Below are 16,896 nucleotides of genomic sequence, written 5' to 3'. Positions count from 1 at the left end.
ACACAGGTCTACAAAAAAGGGGGTCTTGGATGTTGTCGGGAAGCTGTGGGTCATTTCCGAAGTAATTTTCTGCGTAGAATCCGAATCTGAAACCAGAATTGGCCCATCACGTCAGGATTTTGAGATATTAGGGGATATATACTCGAAAAATGCGTTTTTATGCTACTTTAGAGGTTATGTACAGGACGCAACCAATTTTTTGGGTCTTTTGTGCTATTTGCATCATTTAGTAATATTCTTACCCTTCAAAATGAGATATTGATCGACTACCTACGATTTTTTTTCGCCAAGTTACGGGCATTTTAACCCACTTGCGTAACCGTTTTTCCCGTCTTTTTCGTTCCTGTTCTTAACAAACGTGAAACGACCACAAATATAACAAAAACTGTTAGGATCATTTAAACACTTACGCGGGGCCATTGTTAAGACAGCAAACAGTCACAATTGTGACTGTTTATATATTAGGACCTTGAATAACGGACAGCGCGTCTTGTGCGCTGCGGCTCTGAGTGCAAGGCGTCTACCAACTTTAAACAAATCATTAGTTTTAAACTTATTAATGCAATGAAAATGAAACTTTCCAGAACATTTGTTCATATCCGAATGAACAACTTTCTCGCTGAAAGTTTTAGGATGCTCGAAATTCGCTCGATAAACGAAGCACCTGAATGCATAAAAAAGGATATTTTGCAGGTGTGTATAAAAAAAATAATAAGTTGTTTGTTTATTGACAAATATCGGTTTTTCTTTCTTCACTAGACGTGGAAAACTCTAATGATCATAACTTCGAAAATAGCAAAAAAACGCATTTTTCGAGTATATATCCTCAAATATCTCAAAATCCTGACGTGATAGGCCAATTCTGATTTCAGATTCGGATTCTACGCAGAAAATTACGTCGGAAATGACCCACAGCTTCCCAACAACAAAACCTTGTTGACCTGTGTTATTAATAATATTTTCTCACGTATAAATATTTACATATTGACACATGAGAAGTATGGCTAGAAAACAAAAAAACGAGACGAGACGAGATTCTCGGGACGAGACCGAGACTCTCGAAATTTATGTCTCACCGTTATATTTTGGTCTCGTCTCGTTTCGTCTCACGAGAGTCTCAATTTTCGAAACACTAGCGGCACAAAAATGTAATTAATTTTTAGTGATTTTAACCAGTAATTTTTAGTTAGATTAACTATCACTTTCTAAGTTGTAAACTAGATTTAATGACTTCTTTTCTTTCAACTATTAATAATTTGTAATAGAATTATTATTTACTTTTATTAAACGATAAGTTTGCCCTTATAATAATGGATTGTTTCATGTAATTATTGCTCCAAATCTATGCTAATATAGAGAAAGACTAATGAAAATTTTGAAACATCATTTTACATTATATTATATAATTTCATATGCGTTTTCTTGGAGCTCTTAAAAAGTAAAACTATTAAACGGTTATCTACAAAATCAATCATGTACAACTCACATTTATGTAACCTTCACACATAAACAATAGATTGTTAATTAATAAACTTTAAATGTTATAATTAATATTACCTACATATCTTTTTTTAATTCACTTTTTAGACCCTAAGACCTCGTAGTCATTTCCCCTGCTTTTCAGAGATCGCACGTGGTCCAGTCCCAAGTTATAAGGATTAAGTTCCTTGACTCGAAATTCGGACCGACGTACACACTGTTCGTAGAAAATAGGTGTTATAGCGTTGACCCATATTCCTGAGCGATAAGAAGTGCGTCCATATATACTTTTGCTGTCATTTCTCTTGTAAGCTTTAAGATCATAATTTGAAGATCTTATGATATCCTTATAAATTATTCAAATGTGGAAAAGTACTTTTTTTGTTTGGAAATATACTTGAATTCATTTATACATATGTGAAGACAAAATGTACGTAGTGACAGAATATATATATGTACATATAGTATATATATGTATATATACACACATCATATATAGAAAATTTTAATATTTTGCATATAATAAACGTAGGGAATATCTGCATAAAAATATCAGCATAAATAATTTCTATCTCTAATGTTTGTATATTCATACGATTGTAATACTCATATATGTAATATTCTAATATTGTATATATAAGTACATTATTGTATATATAAATACATGTCACTAATATCTATATATTTCAGCATACAAAACTTATTTCTTTAGCAAAAAGAGATGAAGTAGTTACTCATATATGTATGTGCAATATATGTTTATGTATTCATAACACATTTTGACACATTATGTAACCTAAAATGGTATTGGATCATAACGAAAAGTGCTACTACGACCGTGTATACTGTCAGTAAAATTTGTATTTTACGTTACATATATTATAGATCTTTACTACTGACAGTGTGTCTTAAGCCTTGTGTCCACGATGCTAGAAATGGGTCCGAAATCTCGGAGAGAGAAAGAATTAACCAATTACATTTAAACAATTTAGTCACATGATCAATGCGATTGGTCAATTCTTTCTTCATCCGAGATCTCGGACGGATTTCTAGCATCGTGGACACTGGGCTTTAGGATGAAGTCCCATGATGCGGAATTGGCGCAATGCGGAATTGGCGGAACGCTCGTGATTGGTCGTGGGTTTATTCCACCGATTCCGCCGTTTTCTGTTGCGCAAATTTATTTCTTTTGCGGATTCCACTTCGCGGATATGGCCTCATCATGAACGTCCTTAACGGGAAAGCTTCATCCGCTACTAGAACATATGGTAATTCTGGTCCGTCAATTTCGATCTGTTTCGGATTTGGCAATTTGAACAAATATTAGTATGAACGAAAGCATTGAAATCCTATGGTTGAACTTTACCGGCACCGGCATAAGTTTACGGTTACGGCCATTATAAATCAGGCTTAAGCCTGAAGAGGGCGTAAGCGGAAGATACAAAATCTATTTTATCGACATCGATCAAGTTCGGCCGTCACTCCAGCATCCCCTTAACGAGAAAAATTTATTCTCTCATATGAGAGAATCTTCTCTTCTTTTCATATGGAGGGATAGTTGGCACGCTTCTATCCTATGAATGTACAGACACGAACCACTTTCGACGATACGATTTTATCGACAAAGTCAGAAAATGTATGTAGTCACGTAGTTGCAAACCAAAAATGGATGTACTGGCGGTAGTGTAGTCAAGCAATGCGAACAGACCTACTGTGACGAAGGTTAGGTTAGATTAAAGCAAAGCATAAAGCAAGCCATCCCAAATCCGAAAAGATCTCGAATGTCTAACGTTTACTTTTTACTTTAATCTGTATTGTGCATTGATTAATGTGAATTATCGTGACTTGACATTACATTTCACATTGAAAATGGCTGCAATTTTACGTGTAAAACGCAAGAATACCGATTCTCCACTGGACGCGTTGGTAATTGCATGTAAACGCCCAAAAACCGAAGTCCCCCTTTCGGACGCCTCACCTGTGGAAACCGTCGTCCAGTTTGCTGGCACCCTCACAGATCCGGTGAGAATCTGATGATTTTTATATTTTTGTTAATGCGATTAATTGTGATTTGATCGCAAATTTTCTTCTAAAGATGTACTTCACTGGTAAAGAATAGATTACCTTTTAGGTTAGGTTGGTTTATTTGTAATTAATTGTGTGAAACTGTTCTAGAATCTTAAGAAGACTGTTGTAAGATTTACTTAATGTCCTTAATGGTCGACAGAAGCGAGTCAACTGATTCACAGATTCACATCTCATTTGCATTGCAGAAACATATATTGTTGCATAGAAGAAACATTTTTCCATGAAACTTTTTTTATTTAAAAGAAATTGGAAAGAATAAGGCTAAGTCCACAACCTTGCTTTGTTGCTTTAAGGGGCCGTAAGCCGTAAGCTTTAAGTTGTAAGTGACGATATATCGGCCACAGAACTTATGCTTTTAGGCCGTAAGAATTGGGTTTTGTTCAATTTGCTTAAGTCTAATGGTTAAAGCCTAAAGACCGCAAAAACAATTTAAAGACAGAAATTATTGTTACTTAATCTCTTTCTGCTTATGACTTAATGCTTCTTAAAGCAAGGTTGTGGACCTAGCCTAAGGGCAATAGGAGTCAAATATAAGTAAATAAAAGAACAAATAAAAGATCAAACTAACAAAGACTCCTTATAAATCAAAAGAAATTGGAAAGAATAAGGGCAATAGGAATCAGGCGCAGAAGACGTCACGCAAATAATACACCCATAAAGAAGTTTTACGCTTTATGGGTGTATTATTTGCGTGACGTCTTCTGCACCTGATTCCTATTGCCCTTATTCTTTCCAATTTCTTTTGATTTATAAGGAGTCTTTGTTAGTTTGATCTTTTATTTGTTCTTTTATTTACTTATATTTGACGAACCTAACAGTGCCTGTTAAAAAGTAGAATTTTGCAATTTTGCATTTAAAAATGTTATAATATATAAAATGATCTGCTCCTTAGGGTGCAATGTATGTCTTCATGTTATTTTTTATCTCCTAGAAATAATATTGAGACTTTGTTGGTTTCTTTGTTTATGAAGCTAAAGCCTATTCTACAATGTGCTTTTTGTTTCTTGTTTCTTGCTGTTTATTTCTTGCCTTTTTGACCAAAACTTTTGGTCAAAAAGGCAAGAAATAAACAGACACACAACAAGAAACAGGAAACAAAGAGTACATTGTAAAATGGCTATAAGTATCATACTATTATAGTAGTTTATATATCATTATCACTATTGTTACTATTATTATAAAAATACTATCCTGTCATTAGAGTCCGACTGAAATATATTTTGACTTTCGGCCAAAACCGAAAATGAATATTCGGTTGTCACTCAATTTCACCTGAAAACGAAACCGAAACCTAGATAAGTTAAAAAAAAAACTAGAGAGAAGCTAACGGAGTCATATTTTTTTCGGCCCAAGTCGAAATCGATATTTTTGGATTAATTCTAAAGAAACCGATTTTCAGAAATTATGAAATGTACTCTTTAAAAAACAAAATTTTATTAAATTATTTAACTATGATAACATAGCATCCACAACTTTTAAAGAAATCAAATCACAGTTATTATTAGGATCACATCAAAGTTTATATTCAAATTGTCTTAGCTTAATCAACGAGTTAATAATTAAAATTAAACAGTTGTTTTTTGAACGCTCACTGGAGCGTTGCAATTTGTACAGTTTCGATTTACTCACCGAAATTTTCTCTTAAGTTCGACCGAAATCGAAATCAAACCGAAACCCTGATTTTTTACCGAAACTGACCGAAACCGAAATTTCGATCGGACTCTTACCTGTCATAGAGCTCTAGATACATAAAACCTACCTGCCTATAGAGCTCTAGATACATAAAATTAAATCTAAGCTTATTGTAAAGTTTATTTTAAATCTAGAGCTCTAATCTGTTGACTCTTAAGAAAATTATATTAGCAAAAAAGAAAGAAGAAAAAGGAGGGAAAAGAGAAACGTCTTATTGAAAAACTTAAAAGGTATATTGAATATTTCAGACCGAAAATGTCACGAAGCATGTGGGCAAGTTTCTGGACATAGAAAATCTCAAAGCCGGTGTCAAGAGAGTATCTGATAGTGATTATCCTGCAAATATTTCTGGAAAAATACCCAAATGGATAGATGACAGATACAAAGTTACCGATTATCAATCACTAGATACATCAAATGATCCAGAGTTTAAGGATATGAATATGGTACTCATAGATGTGGAAGACCTCTTTAGTGTTCGTCATCAGACAATAGAAGAGCGAGTGGAGGATCTAGATGTCCCAGAGGCAAGTCATGACAATCAAAATTTTTTTTTTGTAAAAAATTTGCTCACTGGCATTTATGATATACAGTGGCTGTTAACAGTTTCCAGCCAGCAAATATAATTTTCTATCATTTTTTGTCAATTTGTGTTCTTCAGTTTATATATCATAAATTAATAAAATTCTTATTATATTCAACTTAAGAACACGATGTTTTAAATACTAGAATATATCAAGCACTTCTATAATACAGGCCTATTCGTTCTCGAAGTAATTAGTATATACTGGTACAATAAATTGGAGTGAAATAAGTAAAATTTGTTTTATTTCAACTTATGTATATATATGTTGTAACAAAGAAAAGTACTTTATATTAACTTTATATATTAAAAATAAATGCTGAGATAAATAAGAGATTATGCAAAAATAAAGTAGTTCTTTAAATCGAGAAGTAGATAAGAAATAGAAATAAATAGAAAAATTATATACGTATAAATCATCTTTTACAATGTGTGACATAAATTAAAAATAGAATCAATATTTGAATGAAGTAAAATGTATATGTAAATAAAATGTATAAACAGATATATAATATAAGGTATATGTTTCAGGAGCTTCACAATTATGTATACGATTTGTATTGTGCACAAACTTCTAACGACTTATGGTTTGAGAATGATGAGGATAATATATTGGTGCGACGGCCAGATTACTTAGACTCAGTAGAGTTTGAAGAAGAAGATGAATCTTCAGATTCTAATGCAGAATCAAATTGGAAAAATGATTATCCCGATACGGATCCTGATCGTACATCTGAATCATCATTCAGTGATGATTATCTCGACATTTCCGGCGACGAAAACGAATGTGACGAATTTAGAAGGATTATAGATAATTATGGATATATCCGCAAAAGAAGAAACGGAGAGAGCAGTAGTTCACACAGCGATTGGTTGGAGAAAAGCTTTTCAGATAAGGAAGAAATAGAAGACGAAATATCATGTAATGAAGAAACATCAGATGATGAAAGGACGGAAGAGAAATTCAATACATTGTCAATAAATGATGAAGACATCTAGTTATGTAATTTGAAAATTTTTCAAACTAAAGTAATTCATGATGAATTCGATCAGTCGCACTACATTGGATAATGCATATTAAAGGCTATTTTATATAAAGTACCTAAATGTATAATATAATCTGACAGTGAAATAATATAATATGACAGTGAAATAATACATTACATTCTTACATAACAATATTATTGAATGTTTAATCGTTTAAAATATTTATGTGCTTTTACATTTGCTGATTTCATGTATAGTAGCTTTTATAATATGCACTAATTTAATGTAATACATGTGACTGAATTCTGTTGAATGATCGCTAATATGTACCTTCGCATATTTCTAAATAATTTATATATCAAACATCTTGTTGAGTATGTATTTCGAAATAAACATTCCTTTTAGCTTACATTTTAATTTCTCTTCATGTTTTTCTTTGCAAAAAAAAGTGAATTGTAAATGGCATAAAGTTTTATTTGTATGTTTATATATATTTATTACAGACTTTTCTCTATAGATATATATCTCGCGTGTAAAATCCGTCTATCAAAATAAGAACAGCAAAAAGAAGTAAGCCTAGAGACAAGGAGATCGATCACGCAAAATCAACGAGGAAAATACTTTTCGTCGTTTCAAGTCGAAATTTATAATTCAATCTAATTTCACAATTTATTTTATAATACGGACCAAAAGATAGAGAAATCATTGATTGAACGTAATTGTAAAAGTTGAAAAGGAACTACGAGGTTTCGTCTAGTTTGCAAAAGGATCCGCACGCTTCCAGGAGAAGATTAAGCGATCGATCCCCGGGAGGATGTTGCGGGGGATGTGCCTGTGTTGTTTGAAGAAAGAATGTACTTCGTCGTGGATATGGCATGTAATGATATACACCAGATTTATAGCGTATTATAACAAGTTGTTGGAAGTACCAGTTGCGTGGATTTACAAATCGTTTTCGTCACTCATACACACGCATGCATTCGCACACACATACGATACGCGATTAACAACATAACGTTCAACAAAAAGTATCTCGTGGCTCGAAGGAAATTATCTCAAAGTCTATAATGATTGGGGGAGGGAGGGGGGAGAAAGGAGTAAATCCAGTCGATGTGACGAGATTATGTCTCTTGCGAGAAATCCTCTTCAAGATTTTTCTTCTCGAAGTCTTTCTTTATCTCACACTCATTCTCTCTCTCTCTCTCTCTCTCTCTCTCTCTCTCTCTCTCTCTCTCTCTCTCTCTCTCTCTCTCTCTCTCGCGCCATGGAATTCGCCGCGCGGACAACGATCGGCATTTTTTCATTATGTTTTTTTCCTTTTTAATTAATTAACGAGCTCGTCGTATGATATGAGTAGTACATTGCGTATACACGTAACACTGGCCTTAATTCTAATTTATATTACATTTACACGCGCCTTGCAACGAAGGGGTGGCTCGTTCCGCTTCGCGAGCACGTATGACGCTTTTGATTTTGGGGTGCACGGATCCGAGTGCGCCGATAAAAATCCAAGGTGATAACGCTAAGCGAAGAAGTTTGGAAATCGTTAGCCTTCTTGTCGCCAAATTGCGTTTGCTGCAATATATATACAAGCCATCTCAGGTTTTTCTAAAAATATTTCTAAATATCGAAATTTTAATTCGTCTTTCTCGATAAAACTTGAAGAATCAATCCTTCCTTTATCATGATTTAAATAAGAATATTAAATTTACAAAATTATATATATACATATTTGTCAAGAAAAATAAATAGTTTTTCCGATTGATTCCTAGTAACTTAAAAAATTAATAAAATTTTGTAATTTAATCTGTAGATTTTTTTAGATTTATGTTATATATACATATTCAACTATATTATATTAAAAACTTTGATAACCCATAAAACATTAAAAAAAAATTATATTTTATATTATAGAACGCGTAATTATTAAATATTCTAATTATTTCGAATTCTATAAAATTAAATTTAATATATTAAATTTTCCTTTTTCTCTTTCAGCTATCTCTTTCTGTTTCTTCAAAGATCATGACAGATAAATAATAGCCAGCAATGAATTTTGATTAAAAGATAATACATCATGAATAGATCTCACTGTAAATTCATATTTCATGGTGTATTCTATTAAATGCACTTTAAATTCTCCCGATGGATATTTATCGACGCATTCACGTTATTATCGCAAACGCGGGCGCGATTTTCGCGAACATGCGTAACCATTTTTTATTTATATATAATATATATATATATATATATTAAATGTCATACATTGCGCAACGTAACTTAGCAGATTCACAAGCTGAGATTGGTATCATTCATCAGGATCGTTTACTACTGTTCCGTAATACTCTACTCGCCTACTGTACAACATTTTACACTCATCGTATTTCGTTCGTAAGGTAATGTCGATTATTAATGCTACGAGATTATTGGAGAGTCATGAGATTGCACAGCAACGCCCGGATCGATCGATCACATTGGCGTCGAGTCGTTTTTTTTTTCATTCTCCACTTTGTTTTTCGCCAATTTTTATATGTACAGGACGATGCGGCGTCTCGCCGATTCTTTTTGACACTCTCAAAAATTGTCTCCCGAGAACATCGAAATGATGCGACGATCGCTCAAAAAATTCCTTGCGAACAGAGCCATGTATATATAAAACGCTGGATATATATTTTTAGATATAACTTAATTTATGTCAAAGGCTTTTATTTAACATATAAAACAATCGATTAATTCTCGAATTCCTAATTGACAGATTAACAAACAATAAATGACAAATGATAAGAAACGAGAAATAGAAAATGACGTAACAGAAAATAAATATGTCAATATATTATTTTACAAATTAAATTAAATAATTAGGAAATAGATAAACAATACTAACTTATCACGAAAGATCGAAATTAAAACTTCTCCAAATCAACTTCGTTAAATTTTATTTCATTATTGAGATATACCGTAGATTATATTTATTAACATGTCTAATTGTGATACGCTAGTCATGACTCTGTTTGCAACTCTTCCCTGCAAGCTCGTCCATTCTTGCAGGTGCAAGATGATGTCTAATTATACAATGTTATATATATAGATATTACAATTATATGTATTACATTTCGGAAAACACTTTGAAATATTTGATAATATTTTATAGTGCAATTTGAAATGATATAATTGTAACAAATATATACATATATATATATGTGAGTGTATATATATTTACACATAGATACCTTCGGCTTATAAGTACAAACGATTCCCTGGGTCAACAAAAATCACACAACGTAATATTCAACTAATTGTAAGAAGTCTGATAGTCGCTCATTATATTATGTATAAACTGGCAACAATAAACAGTCCCCGTTTTTAATCATCGCATTTTCGACACGTTTCATCTCTCTTTCTCTTCTCTGTTAAAAAATGCGATATACAGAAATAGACGTAATCATAGAAAGAAATAAGGTGTGTTTATACCGAAAATGCATTTTCGTATCGTTCTGCGCATCGTATCAACAGCCGCCATTTTTAAATTTCTGTATTTATGGAAAGGCGCTCTAGGTTTCTAAAATGACCGCCGCTGGAACAAAATCTTACTGTTCAGAAATATGCGCATAAGCACACCTTATTTCTTTCCATGGAGGTAATTAGTCCTAATTTCACTAAAACAATTCCGTAAATATTTCCCAGGATTAAATTAATTAGATCATAGTGATAACAAGAATATGACGTTTTACATAAGTAGCAAAACTTATTCGAAATATTTTGCGACAATTATTTAGAATACAATATTTCTCCTTTCTTATCTGATCAAAAATTAACTCTCGAAGCAAGAATAGAAAAATCTCAGAGATTAAGAGTCTCGAAGTATTATTCTCGATTATTTCAAAGCGTCCTAAAAAGCAATAAGAGATACTCCGGGAAGAGAGACGAACGGGGAGACATGTCGTCACACCTGCGGAACTTCGGAGATTTAGAGCACCGACGCCTCGGTCCTGCCGGTCGGCGGCGTCGTCGGGTGGCCGCTGGCGTTGTTATTGTTATTATTATTGTTATTATTGTTATTGCTCGCCTCACCGGCGTGACTCGAGCAGTAGAACTTCTTGTGAGCGATGAAGGTGCTCAGGTAGTTGAAGCTGATGTCGCAGGAGCGGCAGTAGCGCGGCCCGCTCTTGGTGCTGTCCAGACTTTCGTCCGGTGGCGGCGGCGTATCCTCGCGCTCCTGCTTCACCTTGCTGGTGAGCGACGGTGGTAATGACGGCGGAGGCGGTGGCAGAGGCGGCGGTTGCGGGCTCTTTCTTATTTCTGTTTTGCCGTTTACTTGGATCTCTGCGGGAATTTCCTCTGGCGTCGTGGCGGCTGCAGGTTCCGGCGTCGGTAATGTCGCCTCGTCATCGAGCACGCATGTTATATAATTCTCCTCCTGGGACAAAGAATGTTTCGTAAGAATCTCTCAGTTAAAGATGCATCTTCAAAATATTTTCTTACAAAAAAGAATTTAATCTGATCTACTTCTACAAAAAATACTGATCATTACAGCATGGAAGCTTACGGCGACATTGCAATGTAATGTTGCAGGGACATTTCAAAGATTCTTTTTCAATATTACTTCAGCAAATGTGTTTTGTTAAAGTTCAGTTCGTTCCTAGACTTAGAAAGAATTAATTAGTTATTTATTTATACAGTTATTTATTACAGAAACAAAGAATGCGACTGAAGTTTAAAGGCAAGAAGAAAAATCTACCTGCAGATCTGTACCACGCTTCTCAAAGTGCATTCTAATGTGGGTCCTCATGCCGCGCAGAGTGTTGCCCTTGTAACGACAAATCGTGCACCGGAAGGCTTTGACACCCTGGTGGGCGTCCATGTGACGCTGAGCGGCACCGGCTGTGGGACTGACGGCGCCACAAACCGGGCACCGCCAGCCACCGGACGCGCCGCTGGCGCAGGTATGACTGCTGCCGGGTTCTATTATCGCCTGTGACAAGCCATTATATCTCGTTAAAGCCTTCGAAGAAGCGACGATCAGGATAATCGGAAATTCAGAGATGTCTGATGAAAATTTTTTTCAGAATCCTTTATATAATTTTCCAGAATTTTTGGATAAATTTCAAAATTTTTCAGAATTAAATTCTATAACTTTTTAGAAAAGTTCTCAGATCTTTTGATGCAAATTAGAACACTTTTCAGAAATGTCCAGAAAGTCTACACATTTTTTCTAGAATTCTTTATATGAATTCTGAAATATTTTTAATTATATAATTTTTGATAAACTCTTAAAAAATCTAAAAAAGTTTAAATTTTTTTTTAGAAAATTTATAGAATGTGAGCAATCTTAGAAATTTTAGAATTCACACATATAAAAACGTCTTTAAAAATGTAGATTTTCTCATTTCTGAGATATTCTAATTCATACAAAATTCTGAAAAAAAATTTCACCAGTGGTGTTCCAAAGAAAAATCGACACTTCTAAAAGGCGTTTAATAAGTTTTAATGTTTTGAATTTAAAAGAATTTAAAAATTCTTATAAATTTCGATATTCTTCTTCATGTTGCCTTCTTTTACATTCCTAAAATTTTTCACATATGTTTTTAAGTATCTTGTAAAATTCAATTCCTTAAAGTTCCTTTGTACTATTTACTTTAGAATTTACCTTGCATTTAGAACACCGTGTGTGGTGCTCTTGGGGTTCGGGCCTCTTGGGACAGTAGAATGCCTGATGGGCGACCAGATTGTCTATGGAAGCGAACTTGATGCCACACTGGGCGCAGATGAGCTGGACCAGGGGTGGTGAGGTCGCGTCAGGAGGCGGCGAACTGTTGCTCACCGTCGTCTCCCTCGCTTGGCAGTAGTGCTTCTTGTGAGCGACGAAGTTCTCATGTCGACAGAACACGATATTACATTCCTTGCACCTGTATAAAGGCAGACGACTTTAGTTCCAAGAATCTAATCTCATGAAATCTTAAAGATCGAAAAGAGTTCTTTAAATTTGCGATTCAAGAATAAATGGAAAAAAAAGAAGATATTCTAAAATCCTAGAGGGAGGTTTTTAAATCCCAAAATTTAAAGTAATATTTTCAAGATAATAATAACAATAACCTTATTGAATGTAATAATTAATATGGGTGCAATAATTAACATTGAAGTAATAATTAATAAATAAATTATATTTAATAATTAGTATATATTATATGAAGAGTTTGATAGAAAAGTGGTAATGATACAAATAATAATTCAGTATAAATTTTCTAGTAAGCTGTAATTATAATTACAAGATAAAGAATTATAAAAAAAAATAAATTATATGCATAGAGATACAAAAATTGAAGACTTTCAGAATTCCGGAAACTCAATTCAATTCCAAATATTAAATCAAGTTCGATAAATGTAAATTTAAGAAAAGAAGTGATCACTTATACAAACCAAATAATGTTAGAAAAATAAAAACTATATTTATTCTCACAATAAACAGACTAAGAAATCAATAAAAGTAAAAAATTCAATTCCAATTCAAATTGGTAGAAACAGCAGCTGCTTACCTGGAGACACCCTGCTTGACAAGCACCCCGGGAACAGGTGGTGGCGGCAGTTCAGCGAGTCTCAGGGCGAGCTCCGTAGGCGGGGGTGCTGCAACGGCGGCAGTCTGATTTGGACCGATGGACCTCGTTCTAGGGCTACCGCTACCTCTGGATCTAGGACTGCCTGGAGGCGGCGGCAGAGATGATGGTGCCGGCGACATCCTATTTTCTTTCTCATCCTGGTGCACCGGCGATCTGCGTACGCTGAGATCGAGAGGCGCCGAGGCGGATGGCGACGTCGATGCCGCCGCGACCACTGACGCCGGTGTCGAGGGTTTATTCGCCGCTCTCAGGACAGCCGGCGGCTCCACCATAGCGTTCTGGGCCGTGGAAGCGAGGCCTCTCGTCATTGGCTGAAGGGAACCTGAAAACGTAAAATCGTATTCCAGAAAATATCTTAATAATATCATTCATTAATGACGTAATTAAAAGAAAAACAATGAAAGAACAAGGGCAGTAGGAGTCAAGCGCGGGAGATGTTGCGCAAATAACACGACTATCGTAGCGTGAAACTTCTTTATTTTACTAAAGCGCTTACATGTTTCGGCTCATTTTTGAGCCTTCTTCAGAGATAACTAATACATTCACATACATAGAATATAACAATTATTAACTAGTCATGGTGATCTTCTTCACCTCGAGAGTATAAATACCAGAATTAAATCCAGATAAGAATGCAGTAAAAAAGAAAAAAGGGGGAAAGAAATTTTGAAATTCTCGAAATAAAGAAAATGTAAAACTAATGTATCAAAAAATTTTGAAACTATAATTAATTATTCCGATGGTTAGGAACAGGTACCTGTTTTTGAAGTATTAAGAGTAATGTTTGCGATGCGGTATCTTGTGATCAAGGTGAGCTTCCTAACCATCGGAATAATTAATTATAGTTTCAAAATTTTTTGATACATTAGTTTTACATTTTCTTTATTTCGAGAATTTCAAAATTTCTTTCCCCCTTTTTTCTTTTTTACTGCATTCTTATAAGCGCTTTAGTAAAATAAAGAAGTTTCACGCTACGATAGTCGTGTTATTTGCGCAACATCTCCCGCGCTTGACTCCTACTGCCCTTGTTCTTTCATTGTTTTTTGATTTATAAGGAGTCTTAGTTAGGTTAATTTATTATACGTAATTAAAAGAAACGTGATTTTCGAGTTATTACTATGAATAAGTTAAGTAAATATTACCTTATTAATTATCAAAAATAAAATAACTTTTTCAGATCTAGTGGTACATATGTATAGTGTCTTTAACCCATTAAGAACCAAGACAAATTTTTTTTCTCAAAATTTAAAATCCTTTTAATGACAAGCTACTATGCAGCCCTTAAGGAACCTACTTGCCAAAAATTTTCACCCAAAGTTGACCTATTTTTTTTTTGGTCGAAAAATCGACCAGCGGTCCTTAATTGATCCTTAATGGGTTAAAAAGTCACATCTTTATAATTGGTAAATATTAAGATATTCATTTTTTAATCAGAAATTGTTTTAAAAGAAATTGTTTATCGTATATTATTGATGTATAAACGTGCGTAATTTTTAAGCCTCAAGATACCGTTTGGCAGAAGGAAGCACGCTGTATCAGGAGCCGGAAGTGCTGGCGCAGCGAGGACGCTCGCACCACGGAACAACGAATACGGCACGATGAGAATGGGGTTAGTGGGCAGTGCCAGGCACGGCTGAGGGGGTGGCGAGTCACCAGGACTTGAACTGGTTGGCGGCGACGCCTTCACTGAGGATGTCGGCGTCGCCGTCGGCGTTGACAACGTGTCCTTCACCACGTGCCTCGTGCTGCAGTAATGCGTTTTATGCGCCCTGCAACAGATTAAATTGTAATTAAGAAAACGTTAATATTTATAAGTACAAACAATAATATTAAACAAACAATAATAATAAATTATTATAATTTTTGTAGCACTTAAAAAAATTTGATAATATTTATAACTTGTTTCTTACGTTAAATTAGAATAATTTTTCAAATTAATATTTACTTCTGAAAAAATCTGAATTATTACAAATCTAAGTTCCCCGTTAATTGGAGAATTTTAAGAATTCATATCTCTTTAAATTTATAGTTATAGTAAATGTTTTATAACACGATTGACTTTTTTTTTAAATGTACACATTATTTCACTTTTGCGTTAATGATTCTATAGAATTCTTTAGTCTCAATTTTAATTTTTAAAAATTGTAATTTATCAAATATAAATCATAACAATTTCAAATATCAAGATATTAAAGAATTTAAAAGTTCCATTTCATGAATTATCTTTCTTATATAATTCACGCACATATTCTTAAAGTTTTAGAAACCATAAAATTTAGCCTTGTTTTAAAAATTGATTCATTAAAAAATAAATTGTTCTTGCAATTTAATTTATTGTTTAAATATATTTATAAAATTTTTGATAGACATTTTTTAAACATATACATTTTTCATCTATAATTTTATATAGAATTTTTCACTCTCTCAATTCCAATTTTTAAAAATTTTAAACATTAAAGATAAAAAAAATCCCGACAATTTCAATATGTTACCTTAAAAATCTGACATCTATTTGACTTTCATAAATCACATTTACTATATAATTTATGGTAGTTTATATTTGATATATTTTTTTAATTTCACAAATTATCTCTTGTGTAAAATCCGAAGATGCTTCTCTGTCCTATAACAATCACAATATTCTACTCTTCCGTCCACCCACCTATACGTCTTCAAGGAGCTGAATCGAATGTCGCAGTTCCTGCAGTATCTCTCGGCCTCCTCGTTCAAGGAACCGTTAGCCGCGGTGGTTTGACCAGCCGTTGTTGGATTGCCCGTCGAGGAGTTCGGGTTCGTCACCACTGCCACCGCCGCTGATGACGATGATGGTATTGTCGACGGCGCCGGCGATGACGCGTGCATCCGCATGTGACGATTTAGAGACACCTTCTTATCGGCACTGTAGGAGCAATGCGGGCACGCGTACGCCTTCCGTACCTCGAACTTGCCGCCAGACTTGCTGCCGTCGTCGTCCTCGTCGTTCGCCGCATCTTCATCCACGCGCGGTCGATGGGCGCAGTAGAAGGTGCGATGCGCCTCGAGGGTGCTTGCCGAGCTGAACCGGATGCCGCACGGCGGGCAGATCAGGGCGGTCGGCGGAGGCCTAGCTGGCTCCACCGTAATCGTCTCCTTGCCGTCGGTCGGCAGGACGAACAGGCGACCTGATGCGATCGCTGAGGAAATCAATTCAGTCAAGATTGTCTCTGACGACGAGTCATTATTTCTTATCCTATAGGGTAAGGTGGTACAATTTCGTACATGGTATAATTCTGAATGAAATAAGATTTGAATCTAATTTTCGAAGTTCAATTAAGTTTTAGTTTTTCCTGGTTAGTATCCTTTAGTATCCCCCACACAATAAGAGGATACCAAACTTGAACCTCGAAAATTGGATTTAAATTTTATTTCGTATCCTTTATACCTTATCCTTTTTAGATTTTATAAATTTTAAAG

At 34.4% G+C, this 16,896-nt stretch overlaps 2 protein-coding genes across 3 annotated transcripts in view; one reads left to right on the top strand and one right to left on the bottom strand.

Annotated features, from left to right (window-relative positions):
- The first annotated feature begins 3,218 nt into the window (after positions 1-3,218).
- Positions 3,219-6,888, top strand: fs(2)ltoPP43 (female sterile (2) ltoPP43). Its single transcript, XM_018450763.1, has 3 exons — positions 3,219-3,501; positions 5,508-5,786; positions 6,374-6,888. The coding sequence occupies exons 1-3, from the start codon at positions 3,349-3,351 to the stop codon at positions 6,839-6,841; spliced, it is 900 nt and encodes a 299-aa protein (XP_018306265.1). The 5' UTR covers positions 3,219-3,348; the 3' UTR covers positions 6,842-6,888.
- A 3,856-nt stretch (positions 6,889-10,744) lies between these two features.
- ush (Zinc finger protein ush) overlaps positions 10,745-16,896 on the bottom strand; it is a 262,597-nt gene continuing 256,445 nt past the window's right edge. For both annotated transcript variants that reach the window (XM_018450770.1, XM_018450769.1), the window contains exons 4-9: positions 16,106-16,616; positions 14,953-15,212; positions 13,363-13,765; positions 12,477-12,735; positions 11,568-11,801; positions 10,745-11,246 (exon numbers count right to left, since the gene is read on the bottom strand). In XM_018450770.1, coding sequence (XP_018306272.1) covers positions 10,797-11,246; positions 11,568-11,801; positions 12,477-12,735; positions 13,363-13,765; positions 14,953-15,212; positions 16,106-16,616 — 2,117 coding nt within the window. In that variant the 3' untranslated portion in view covers positions 10,745-10,796. The remainder of the gene's footprint in view (positions 11,247-11,567; positions 11,802-12,476; positions 12,736-13,362; positions 13,766-14,952; positions 15,213-16,105; positions 16,617-16,896) is intronic.

This window comes from Mycetomoellerius zeteki, unplaced genomic scaffold (genome assembly GCF_001594055.1).
Source record: "Mycetomoellerius zeteki isolate Tzet28-1 unplaced genomic scaffold, Tzet1.0 scaffold297, whole genome shotgun sequence".
Classification (NCBI taxonomy): Eukaryota; Metazoa; Arthropoda; class Insecta; order Hymenoptera; family Formicidae; genus Mycetomoellerius; species Mycetomoellerius zeteki.
The sequence above is the reverse complement of the archived record's forward strand: the minus strand, read 5'-3'. Positions and strand labels throughout refer to the sequence as shown.